The sequence below is a fragment of the Prionailurus viverrinus genome, chromosome F1 (genome assembly GCF_022837055.1).
Source record: "Prionailurus viverrinus isolate Anna chromosome F1, UM_Priviv_1.0, whole genome shotgun sequence".
Classification (NCBI taxonomy): domain Eukaryota; kingdom Metazoa; phylum Chordata; class Mammalia; order Carnivora; family Felidae; genus Prionailurus; species Prionailurus viverrinus.
The window spans coordinates 23,883,953-23,897,065 of NC_062577.1; the positions used below are offsets into that span (position 1 = coordinate 23,883,953).

Consider the following 13,113-nt stretch of genomic DNA (forward strand, 5'->3'; position numbering starts at 1 on the left):
TTAAAACAGAGCAGACCTTCACCTGTTCCTTGAATATTCTTAAAGACTTAGTATTTAGCACAGACTGTGATGTATGAGGAACACACAAATGGTGTAAAATTTTTTATGAGCCATTTAAGAAGCATACACAGACAGGTTACAACGGGACCAGAAAGGGGTATGAATGTGAATTTTGTATCATTTCCAGTTCATGAAATATTATCCATCTTTTATTTTTTCCGTAACCATTTAAGAATGTAAAAACCACTAGCTCATGGGCCATACAGAAAGAGGTGGCAAGCCGGATATGATCCACGGGCTATAGTTCCCCCCATTTCTGGTCTCAATTTTGCAGTAGGCAACAGAATCCACTGAAGGGATTTGAACTAGGATAAAGACCTAGATATATTTTATCCAGAAGGAGCCCCTGGAAGCAGGGGAGAGTTTTGTGGTGCTTCTGAACCAAGGCAGTAGCAGGAGAGTAGTATAGATAGGAGAATTGAAGGACATGGTATTGATAGAACTAGACCACCTGAATAGCACTGTTTATTGTTTCTTGGCTGCCTAGAACTCATTTACTATACATCTGGTCTCTTGAGGACCCCCCCCCCGCATCCCCCCAGCCGCCTATACCCAGTTAATATGGTTCAGTGGGGTACCACCTATGACCCAGGTCTCAATCAGTCACTGAACCCCATTTTCCTGGGCCACAGTGATTGGTGATCCAATCAAGGCCAATAAAATGGTATTGAACCTTCTGGGCAATAGACTTGTTCTTCCCTGTGAGTCTTGAATGTATGAGGACTGGGGTCTAGAGCTGCTGCTACAGCCATCTTGGAGCCAGAGGCTGGGGGTGTTTGGAAAAGAGCTCACAGGGAGGAGCCTGGAGGAAGAGATCCATAAATAAAGAAACTTGGTCCTGGTGATGTCATCTGAGGGCCAGATCAAGCCTGCTAATGCCTCTCCTGCCCCAAGACTCTTCATTTACATATGCCTGTAAAATCCCTTTTTGCTTAGGCCAGATGTAGCCTCGTGTCCTGTCTTTCACAGTGAAAGAGTCCTGCCTGAGAGACAGAACTGCCTGAGGGGACAAGAGGATTGGATGTCTGTTGATTCCCAGGCAAAATGGCCAGGTGGATGGAGGTGCCAGATATGCAGACGGCATATAAGATAAGGAGAAAGTCTGGAGACAGGACATGGTTGGAGTCTTCTCCGCAATACAGACTGCTGGCTGTTTCCTAACAACCAGTCTCATTCCTGCTTGCCTTCCTCTGTTTTCCTCTGTCCCACTGCCTAGAATACAAGCGGATGCCTAGCCGTGTAGCCCCTGGAGGTGATGTCTGGGGTGCTCACCACTCTGTGGGATGACCGAAACAAGCCTGTACTGCCTTCCTCCAGACTTCACTGGTGTGCAAGAGAAACAAACATCTCTTTTGGTTAAGTCACTGTTATTCGGGGAGTTCTGTCTCATGAAACCTGAGCCTAATCACAGGCTGGGCCTTTCTTTCTGTCACTGAGATTGGAGCCGCCGTGAATACATATACTCAATCACTGCCTGGGTTCTAAAGGGGTTTCCACATAGCCACACGTTTGTTTTACACTCCTTTCAAGGTACTTATTATTAATGTTAATAAAACAGTATTATCTTTGCTTCATATTTGTGTAGTCTTTTATAGCACGGTGTGCACACTCATACCTATTATTTGCTTTAATGCTCATCTCACCTTGTGAGGCAGGCTTAATTATCATCAGCCCTTCGAGGGCACATGTGCCTCCAAGGACACATTTGTATTCTCACCTCCAAGCACACAGCCTGGCTCATCACAGCAGATCAGTAAGTCTAGAGTGGTTGGTTTGAGTTAAGAAGCTGTGTGACTTGCCCCAGGTCACAAAGTCGGTCTCATGCAGGGCTGAGATTTGAAAGCAGATCATCTCATCCTGAATATAGCCTCTTTAAAAATAACATTAATGTGAATTATGCAGCACCCTCCATCTCAAAATTCTGAGTACCTTTATAGTCTCTAATTAATTTTCCAGTTATATCTTGGTTTCTTTTAAATATTTATTATTAAACACTTACGCCATGTAGGATAAAGCTGAGCTGTCCACATGCCCTTCTACCTGCTCCGTATCACCCCTACAGCAGCCCCGTCAACAAGCACTCATACCCCCGTATGCCTTTCTCCCTTGGACTCCAGCCGACAGAGTGACTATAACCCACTCACAGTTTCTCCCCAGGGCCTCTAAGACACTGTTTTGTGTTCTTTTTCATTGAAAACCTTTCACACCCCCAAGAAGAGAGTGTATTCAAACAAATCCCCGCTCACCATGAAAATAATACCCTTATATCGACTCATTTTCCCTCCCATTTACAGAAGCTACAAAAGGGAAAGTGTCTTGGCCATTCTAGAACAGCAACAAAGCCAAGACACAAGGCAGGCTACCCAAGTCTCTAGCTGGCTCACTCTCTGCTACGTTAACCTGCTGACCACCCTCCAAAGTCTGCCTGCAAGCTGCTTTTCCACACCAGAGAGCTAGACATGTGGCAAATCTCCTCATGATCACTTTAGGGAGGTAGAAACACTTGGCCATGAGATAATTCACTTGCTGCACGGCTGTGAAATTAACCACTTTTCAGTGGTATTGCCTTAGTTTTAGACTTGTTCAGCGAGTGACATTAGCAGCGAAGCCAAGCTGAGGGGTGTCAGGGTGGCCAGAAACATCAGACTGACCCTTTAACCTATCTGGTAGCACCTTGTCCATGACTGTGCAGGGCAGGGATGTCTGGATGCTGGTGTGCTAACTCATGCTTTCTTCCAAAAAGAATTAAGAAGGCCATCTAGGGCTTCTCACCATTTTCAAAGTGGGTATGCTTCACCTATATCACTTAATATTTACTAATGCCCAAAACAGTCCATTTCCTTTCATGCCTCTCAAGCTGGCCAACTGTCATCAAACAAAATGACAGAAGAGAGATCACATCTATTACATCATATATTGTCATCACTCTACCTTATTAATGCTACCACTTTGTACTTCCAAGGTACCTTTTCTCTTTTGAAAGTCTCCAAAAGAGAGATAAGATATTCTTAGTCCTCCCTGTAAGATACTATACCTGAAGTATAGAGAAGACAGATTTACTCCAGGTCACAACAGATTCAACATGAAGCTCAATACTCTATTCCCTAAACTCCACTCCACTTGTTGTTCCTTCTCACAGTAATCCTTCCCTAGAAGCAGCAAGAACTGTCCAGTGTCAGCCATGGGAAGTCACCCACCCAGGAGTTGGCTAAGGATCCTGGCCTTTAAAAGTTCCTTGGGAGGGGACCTGGGTGGCTCGGTTGGTTGATCATGGGACTCTTGATCTCGGCTCAGGTCATGATCTCGTGGTTCATGAGTTCGAGCCACGCATCGGGTTCGGTACTTGATGGTGTGGAGCCTGCTTGGGATTCTCTCTCTCTCCTCTCTCTCTCTCTCTGCTCCTCCCTGCTCTCTCTCTCTTTCAAAATAAATAAGAGTTTCTTGGAGGATGGGGCGGGATAGGGTAGAGTAGGCCACATCTCAAGCCAAGAGCACAGGGTTTGCTCACCAAGAAGGAGCAGAAGAAGATGAAGGAGACAAAGTAAACATAGGCCAGATCGGTGCCACAGCGCTCATTCTCATTCTGCCCTGATGGCGCAGTGGTGTCGGGCTCACAGCCTTTCTCCCCGAGGCACGACAGCATTATCTCCTGCCAGGCCTCACCTGTGGCACTCCTGAGCCCAAAAGAGATTTTGGTTAGTAGCATCAGGTCTGCGTGTCTCATCCTCTCCTTGGCCCTCTTCCCCAACTCACCCACCCCTTTCTCTTCTCTGCACGTTCCTTTTGTGACCAGTTAGTGTCCCTCCAGTACTTTCTATCCAGAGAAGAGGGCCCAGGAGGTCTCTCTTGGGCTCTGTCACCTCACCCACTGCTTCTCTGTCTTTTCAGGAGTCTCTGCTGACAGTGGTAGAGATAGTGATGGGACTCTCTAGGGCCACATAAACCTGGCCATCCAGAGTTTCGGCCCTTAAATGGAATTTGGTCCGCAGGAAACTGTCTCCACCCTCCCTACTCAGAGTCCTGGCATGCGTGTTCTGAACTTGCAATTTACAAACTAACCTCTGAGTCAAAGATGTCAAGGAAACTTTCTCTTGTCATCAGAGCATTTTTTCAGAGGCACTGAACCTCCCCACCCCTGCCTCTAGTCTACTGTACATCCTGATAGGATCAGAACACGCAGAACAAGGAGACAAATAGGAGGAGGAGGCAGAGTAACTCCGTCTCCCTCGACAAGACAGTCGCAGTATAAGAGTTTTGCATCCAGATACCTGAAGAGTAACATGAGGGACCCGAAGAAACTCCGGAAGTTGTTGTGTCGGTTGATGTGACTCTCCTCATCTAATTTTATGTTTCCGAATACCTTGAAGAGAAAAACAAAAAACAAAGAGCATGACTTGAGCTGTGTGATGTGTCCTGCATATGAATATTAGATGCACCTCATCTAATGGGGTTGGCAAATCTATATGCATGGCCTTTCCCAATGGTCCAATCCTGAAGCAGACAACTCAAACCCAGATAGGCTGATGGATCCCATGCTCCTGGCCTGACATGAACAAGTAATTATATTCTTCTGCAGCAGAGAGGACCAAAGACCATAGAAGGCAAGATCTTTTTGAAGTCATTCTGCCTGTATGTAGTTCCTCCCACACCTAATTTGGTCTTTTTATTTCCATGGTACCTGTCACCATGGTACTCAAGCAGTCTATCAAAGACATACCCCATAACAGAAGTGCAGGGAAGGAGCTACCCCTGTCTTTCTGTCTCAGGTAGTAATGATTGGAATATGTGTATTTGTAGAACATGTGATTGACAGCTTGGGCAGGTGCGGCCCTGGAATTTGCAAGTGGTTTGGGTCACAGAGGGGCACCTCTATCTTCCTTGGATATGTTTCCATCCAGAGAGTCCAATTTCAGAAAGTCAAAACATCTATAATCTAGAGTCCATGACAATGAATGCACACAAAGCAAAGTCCAGACCAATAGGATGAAGAAAGTCAGAAAAACTGGATACTTAGAAAAGGAGAAAGAATGGGCAGACCTGGCTATAGAATGAATTTGCTAATCTGCTTTCAGTCTTTGAGCCCAGAATGTGGTCACCATGCAAATTCACATGAAAGAAAAAAAAGAAGGGAAAACTCAGAGATCTTTATCCACAGACAGTGAATAATGTTGAACTCTGAGACCCTAAGTCTCTTCGGATGAGAGGGGTACCCTTCCACATGGACTTTCCTCCCAACCATGTTTCAGGTATCAGGATCTATTCCTACAAGTCAATGATGGTACAACCGAAGGCTTACAGGTCACTTTTCCAGCCCTTTGAGACACTTTCCAGACTATATTTAACATACTTCAGTTTATCTAATATATGCTAAATGGAACACATTTTCCCCCCGGACAGTTTTTAGAATGTGCAGTTGAGGAACAATCTCTGCCCCCAGCTATTTTACTCAAGTCACTCCCACTGACACCTGCTTTGGGGATTTGTTCACCACACTGTTTTTCAAGACCCAAATACTACTTGTCTCTCAGGGAGAACGGAAGTGGCAAGGTAGGCAGCACAGGGGAAGAAAGGAAGGAGGAAGATAACAGGGTGGAGGGCCCACAAACAGACAGACAGTAGAACTGAAAAAGTCCCCAACAACCACATTTAGTTCCAGGCACCCCGGGAGGAAACTGTCATACATCCTTATACCTGTGTTCACATCACCTTCTCTCCTTTTCACTCTCTTGGCCCAACATCTGCAATTTATCACATCACATCCACACAACTTACAATGTTTTTTTCTACCTCTGACAGTCCTGAAACCACCATTAATTGTCCTCATTATGATTTTCTCAAACACCTTATCCAGCTATCAACTAGTGGGAGGGCATGCTGTGATTTTGCATGAGGTATGTGTGTAACAGTCAAAGAAACTGAAGCTGTTTTGAATCGACTATAGTTCTCAAGCCAAAAATGTATAAATACATATTTATTGTGAAGGCAGTTTTTAAAATCCCACCTTATATTTATTTATTCATTGTTTATTTTTTAGCTTTTCACTTAGTCCTTGTCCCAGACCAAATTTCCTACACCAAAAGGGCATGAAAGAAAAAGAAGAGATACTGAGACCCACCAGAATGCTTAACAGAAGTACAAGCTTAAATCTACTTTCACTTGGAATCACAGAACTTTAGAACATAAAATGACCTGTGAAGACATCTATCCAACTCGTCTATGGTTCCGGTGAGGATGTTAAGGCCCAGAGAGGTTCGGTGACTTGACCAAGTTTGTAGAGCTGGTCAGTGGAGGAGCTGAGGCGAAAAGCCTCACCTCCTAATGATCTGTGCCCCTGGACTGTTTCCCATACCCAGCAAGTTACTCCTTCCTTCCCTCTTCAGATTCCTCTGCAAAATTCTCTTCTTCCAAGATGACTGTGAAAGTTCAGAATAATGGTTCTTCTCACAGATTCATCCTGCTCCTATTTATTTTTCCAATACTGGTCTTCTGCCTTTATGTCTTTCTGTTTGGATGGATCCCTCTACTTTGTTGTGACTATACCAGATACAATTTCTCTAGCCACAAGCTACGTATCTGCATTGTGCACAGTGTGGGGTTTCTATCATGCACCAGGAGGAGGATGGCTCTCTAAAGGCAAGTCACAGTGGGAAAGCCATTTGTGTCCCTGTGTAATGGAAACAGTGCTCCTATTTTGGGGGAAGAAGTCTAAGGGCAATAAGATATTAGACATCGCAGTTATTGTAAATATCACAATTTCATGACTGAACAGCTCCCACCTCCCACCAACGGGTCAAATAAATACTTGTATTTGCTTGTTGGTGGGAGGAGAGAGAACATGTAGTACACTAAGAATATGGGTTGTACAGCAGACAGAGCTGAGATTTAATTAAACTCAGCTCTCCCACTTACTGGGACCTTGAGTATGTTATAAGTTACTTAACCATGTTAAGCGTCAATGGAGACAATGAAACCCACCCATAAACATTTTCACATCACTTTCAAATACGTTAGTCACGTATTGTGCATGTGCCTGCAGACAGGGAGGAAGAATGGGGTTAGAACATTTTGGAGAGTGTTTGGCACACCCAGGAATTCAAGTATTGGTAAACGGCATTATCATCATTATCAGCAATAATGCTAATAGTTTAGTACTAGAGATGGTGTTATTCTAGTTTATTTTGACTGAAGATGAAAGGAAGTAAGAGCTATTTTAATCATGCACAAAAATTTAAGTTTCATTTGGCTGTTCAAGAACATTTAAATTCTAGAATCAAATATTTGAGAGTTAGAAGGGACTTAATAGACATCATCAAGCTGATCGTAAATTTCCATAGGGATTCTGCTTACAGCACAGCTCTGACGCCATCATGGCATTTCTCCTGAAATATCTTCATTAAAGGAGAACTCACTACTTCTCAACCAAGTCTCACGCTTTTTGATACTTGACATTCTATTGTATTTTGGGAGAACAAAAATCTCTCCAGTAATACAGTTAGGAGATGAACAAAATTAAGAAGTGCATGCAAGAGAGAGGAGCATAAAGAAGAGACATTTCAGAGATGCTTTGGCAAAAGGCTGCTGACACAGCAAGCATGGGAGATGTGTGCAGTGGCTCCAGATGGCAGGCACTGTTGAGAAGGCAGCTGGCAGTCCAAAGGCAGCCAGACTGCCTGACTGCAGGAGACTGCCACTTGGCTGAATTTCCATGCTAGGGTTTAGTCTCAACATCTCCAAGTCAGAAAGTTAGCCCCCCCTGAAACAAGCAGACAGTCCAGTGTATCTAACTGGATATGTTCATGGGATGTGTCACTGACTGTTTATAGTAGGAGTCTACCTGCCACAAATGACAGTCACTTTAGGAAGATCTTATGACATCTTCTGCTCAGTGGACCTCTGGCTACCTGCATAAATATCCAGGATGGAAACATGGCCCTTGGGTGTCCCTAGGATTAGGCAGGCTGCTAGGATCCCTTTGAGTTGTTCCCAGTGGTAGGTCTTAGGGTGTAAATCTCAGCCATTCAAGACTTAACTCAGATATATTTTGTGCTGTTGTGTATGAGGGAACGACCATCTGACCTTCTTTTAGGTCTAGCTCAAATATGGGAGATGCTGAGAAATGGATCATCATGAGCCTCACCCCCTCCTTGGTCTTATGTGAGACCTCTCTGGCTAAGAACAGTGGTGTCACTTTTGCTTTAGCCCTACTGTTGTGTTCACAGAAGTCCCACTACTTGTAAGTCAGCACCATGATCTGATAACCTCAGATGAAACCCCTGTACCAGATTTGTACTGCAAATACCTTGGTAACCTGAGTGGGGAACCGTGCATATGTAAAATTCCCAAGGTGACATTGCAATAAGATCTTGGGAGCATGCCCATAGGCATAAAGGGGTTCGAAACACCCTCCACCTTGGATGCTAAGGCTGGTGAGCCAGTGACAATCTGTCACTGTCCCCAACCAGGCCCCAATATACCAGCTCACCTGCATCCCAATGATGGCATAGATGAAGAAAAGCATGGCAATCAAAAGGCAGACGTAGGGGAGGGCCTGGAGAGAAAGCAGAGATAGGACCATGAATTCAAAGGGAGGCAGCTCACAGGCTCCACACCCACAGTTACAGGCAGTACTAGAACTCTTGCCCTGAAGCTGATTTTAATGGAGGGCTGGGACTCCCTATTCCCTGGGGCTATTCTGATTTGGAGTGCCACACTTCCGCAGATGTCCATGTCCTCTGACAAATATGTAAGCTATTGTCCATAGACAGACTTGTCATTTACTTTCTGTCAAGAATGTTCATTCACCCAGAAGTGTGGCCCAGATCTCTAAGGAGAGCTAGGGAAACTTCCTGGGCTTGAGATTCATCCCACTTTGCATGCAGAATATTAATAACCGGGGCAATTGTGATGCAAATTACACAGAAAGCACCTAGATTGGGTCCTCAAATACCTATGTTACCCCTTCCCACTCCCTCACTCAATGCCAAGCCCAAAATAGAGAATCTGGAAGCAAAGAAGCCGGCTAGGGGTCTCAGTTGTTCGTCAGTTCCTAGAAGACCCCTTCATCTTCCGATGAAACTCTTTTTCCAATGTTTAAGCCTCCTGGCACTTCATTACATATCATGCAAAATTCCAAAAAGCCCTTTAAGTGTTAGCCATTGCAAAACCCTGCCATGAAGCCATGCGGCACAAAATTCCATATCATGTAAGCTAACTGCCACTGTGGGATGATAACATTTCAATTGTAGGGGTGAAGGGGGCAAGTGAAAGAGATGCGAGGTAGGGAACTGCCTACCTACAGAGAACTGGCTGGGGGAGGATGTAGGGCAATTTCCTTTGGGGGCCAGGGAGGGCTCTATGATTTGGGGGTGATCTCCATGCTGACATGGAAGCCTCTCTCCTTTACCATTCAGGAAGCTTCCTGGAGGACTGTGCAGCTTGCAGTCTCCATTCTATCCTGAGTGTGTGCAATGCGCCTCCCAGGAGACTAGTTGAAGGCTTTCAGACTGCAGGGGCAGGGCAGGGCTTATCAACAGAGCTAACTAAATGAAGAGCCTTGGGAGACTTTTAGAATAGACTTTAGAATAAAGGATAAAATTAAAATGCGACCAAGTTGCCTACAGAATCCCCTCTCCAGTGAGGTGCTGACTCCCAGGATCTATAAGGGAAATGGCTGCCTTTCAAGGGGCCGTGTGAAGACTCCGTCTGCTGAAAGGAGAGGGCTGGGAGGCAGGTTTCTTACCACTTGAGGTGCCGCTACCTTCTATCACCTTCTGCTTACTTTCTGCCCTTATTCTACCTTCTACACTCCAAGGTCTCCAGTCCCTAGCTCATCTCTACCACACCCCGCCAGCTTTTGGGAAAAGATCAAATATTTATTCTGATCTCCTTTCTTATCATGTTATAAATTCTAACTCAAAATAAGGATAAAGAGGGAAGAACAAAGTAGGAGTCATTGGTTGGAGAACTGAGCTATGGTCACGGCTGGTGGTGGGGGGGGGAGGGCGTGGCTACGCCATGGCCCCCGGGGGGCAGTTTATAATTGTGTGGCTCCTTGCTGTGTATTTGCAGAGGGAGTCTTTGTTAAGCCAACTTTCAGAAAACAATTTCTATACTGTGTCCTGGGACTGTTCCAAAAAGGAAACACCTATCCATCACAGTGTCACCTAGAGGCTGATTCACCTTGTCTTCACTGTTCTATATTCACTGCAATAAGCCAACCATTTGACCATGAATTTTTGACATGCTTTTCTTTGCCCTCAACAGTATGCAGTTTTACAGAGAACTGGCGAGCATGATAATGTGACAGGCTGACACATATTTCTTGAGAGACTCACTAACTGTAACTTATTCGAAAGGTCTCTAACAAAAAGGTTTTAAAGAGTGGCGTGTGTATCAGATTCTAAATCCAAATTGACCTGAGACTCGGTAAATTCTTGCTAAGGTTTTCGATTTCTCCTCTGTCATGTGGCTTTGGAAAAATTCTTTCCATTGAGGTGAGAATAGATGAGAAACCCCATTGAGAGGGTTATGACACCAAACAATTACTATGGATATGATAAAAATGTCAAGGTTGCTGGTAGGAGCCTGAACATCCTTACAACTCTTCTCATATATCAAACCCGCAGGATCTCAATGGAGAATAAGTCAGTAATGATGGTGTAGGGTGCACACTTTTCCAAATGATGAAGAAGAAATCACTGAATTCACTGGCTTAACCTCTTTAGTTCAATTAAAATAAACAATTAAAATAAAGGAGGCAATTTAGTAAATTCATGATTTCTCATCTTTGAATCAATTTCATCAAATTTATTTTTAAAGCACATTCATTGAAAAGCTTTTTTTTTGAGAGAGAGAGAGAAAGCGAACGAGCATGTGTGAGCAGAGGAAGGGCAGAGGGAGAGGGAAAGAAAGAATCTTAAGCAGGCTTCATGGCCAGCATGGAGCCTGACTCGGGACCCAACCTGGGGCTTAATCTCATGACCATAAGATCACAACCTCAGCCAAAATCAAGAGTCGGACACTTAACCAGCTGAGCCACCCAGGTGCTCCCAAAAGCTTTAAGAGGAAATAGTAGGCATTTGGGCAGCACTTAGACTCCCAAAGCCTTAAAAACAAACTATGATATCTGCTACAGCCTGAAGACATTTAAATATGTTTGGAAAACTTCTTTTATAGGAAGTTTCTGTCATTAAAGTGGGTTTCAGGTATCTTTAAAACTTACATTTATTACACATACACCTCTGTGTAGCCCCATGAGACCATTCAAAGAAGCTCACCACATTAACCTTGCCCAAGCATCCTATTAGATAGTAAGACACAGAGGTGACCATTAGCATGCCATACATTCAGGGGTTCAGGAAACACACACTGATGAAGACATGGATGGGACTTATGAATTATCTTGCAGAACTTTTTATCTTTAATTTTTTTTAATGTTTATTTATTTTTGAGGGAGAGGGAGAGACAGAGCGTGAACAGGGGAGGCGTAAAGAGATAGGGAGACAGAATCAGAAGCAGGCTCCTGGCTCCGAGCGGTCAGTGCAGAGCCCGACACAGGGCTCCAACTCACAAGCCACAAGATCGTGACCTGAGCTGAAGTCGGACGCTTAACCGACTGAGCCGCCCAGGCGCCCCACGTTGAAAAACTTTTAATGTGACCTACAGCCATTGGCAAGTCCCTCAAAATGCAGAAGATGCATTACTACAGGTGTCTGGCTCTCTACTTGGACAGGATCGCTGGAGGAGCTTTGGAATACCTCGAGAGGGAGCACACCTGATAAAACAGGCCTCAGCGAACAAAGAAGGGAACTGAGTTATAATGTGGAGGTGTTTTTCTAGAATGAGATTCTCTCCAGTTAAACACAAGCTGCCTGCTGCCTGGCTGAGCTGCATTATAACTAAGAACTGCTGTATCTATTTAATGCTTCTGACAAACACTCATTCCTCGAGGTGAAGGGACCAGTGTAATGACACTGTGTGGCCCGGCTGTGCTGTCTGATAAGAAAGAGAGGAGGATCTGGTGCTGCTTACCTTAAAGGACTGTACAAAAGTCCAAAGTAAAATACGGATGGTGTAGCCCTGACGTAGAAGCTTGATAAGACGAGCAGCTCGGAAGAGCTTCAGAAAGCTCATATTGAAGCCACTGGTGTTCACCAGCTGGTGGACCAAAAGGAAGCATATAATTAATGACATTACGGTCATTTAGCAAAAACTAAGCACTAGTATTTGCATATGTATCCCTCATTCAGATCATGGAATTGGACACAGATTCTGTCTTGTTTTCAACCCCATCGTCAACTGATGGGCCAGTGAGGACCATCTCTCTAAGCCTTCCCAGGCCTGCACTCTATTCCCAGGTAGAAGGGTATGGGTAGGACCCCAGAAGAGTGCCCTGCATATATCATACAAAACTAGCCTCCCTAGTCTTCTAAGCAGGCCTAGTGATCCTAACTGCACTTAGATGCCCAAGAACATACCTAATAACCCCTCCAGGACATATGGTGGCCATGTCAACATTCAAAGAGAGTTATGATGAACCCTCCAAGTCTTCTTTAGGATAAACAGTTTCAGGGTAACAATTCAGGTCTAACAACCTTGATGGCAAAGATACTATGCCTCTCTTGTGCCTCCTAAAAAATCTAGCAGGACACTGTACACGAGCCCTCTTCTGGTATGGTCTATTGCACTCACCCCATTAGGTAGCTGCTTTTTGAGTCACGCAAATGAAACAGAACCTTCCATGAGATCCAGTCAGTGCCCTCCAATGTTTGCATTTTCTGGTGGATGCTCAGGAATGAGGAAATGAACTCCCAACACCAAGAGGGCTACACATTTGGCTGGACGAGTTAAAAATGGGCTGTACGCACAGAAGGATTTTTTTTTTTTTTTTTTTTTTTTTGCTATTCCAGGGCCAAGCTTAAAGACAAGGATGTATGAGCCACTCACCTTGCTGTCTGTCAGAATGATTTCTGTGATACTGCCAATCACGGTGATAAAGTCAAAGATATTCCAGGTATCTCGAAAATAGTTCTGCCATGTGAATTCGGTCATGGG

At 44.6% G+C, this 13,113-nt stretch overlaps 1 protein-coding gene across 3 annotated transcripts in view; it reads right to left on the minus strand.

Annotated features, from left to right (window-relative positions):
• Positions 1 to 13,113, minus strand: part of CACNA1E (calcium voltage-gated channel subunit alpha1 E) — a 313,280-nt gene that overhangs the window by 22,271 nt on the left and 277,896 nt on the right. For all 3 annotated transcript variants that reach the window (XM_047840446.1, XM_047840445.1, XM_047840444.1), the window contains 5 exons: positions 13,006 to 13,089; positions 12,091 to 12,216; positions 8,543 to 8,608; positions 4,329 to 4,420; positions 3,569 to 3,734 (listed from right to left, as the gene is read on the minus strand). In XM_047840446.1, the coding sequence (XP_047696402.1) occupies positions 3,569 to 3,734; positions 4,329 to 4,420; positions 8,543 to 8,608; positions 12,091 to 12,216; positions 13,006 to 13,089 (534 nt within the window). The remainder of the gene's footprint in view (positions 1 to 3,568; positions 3,735 to 4,328; positions 4,421 to 8,542; positions 8,609 to 12,090; positions 12,217 to 13,005; positions 13,090 to 13,113) is intronic.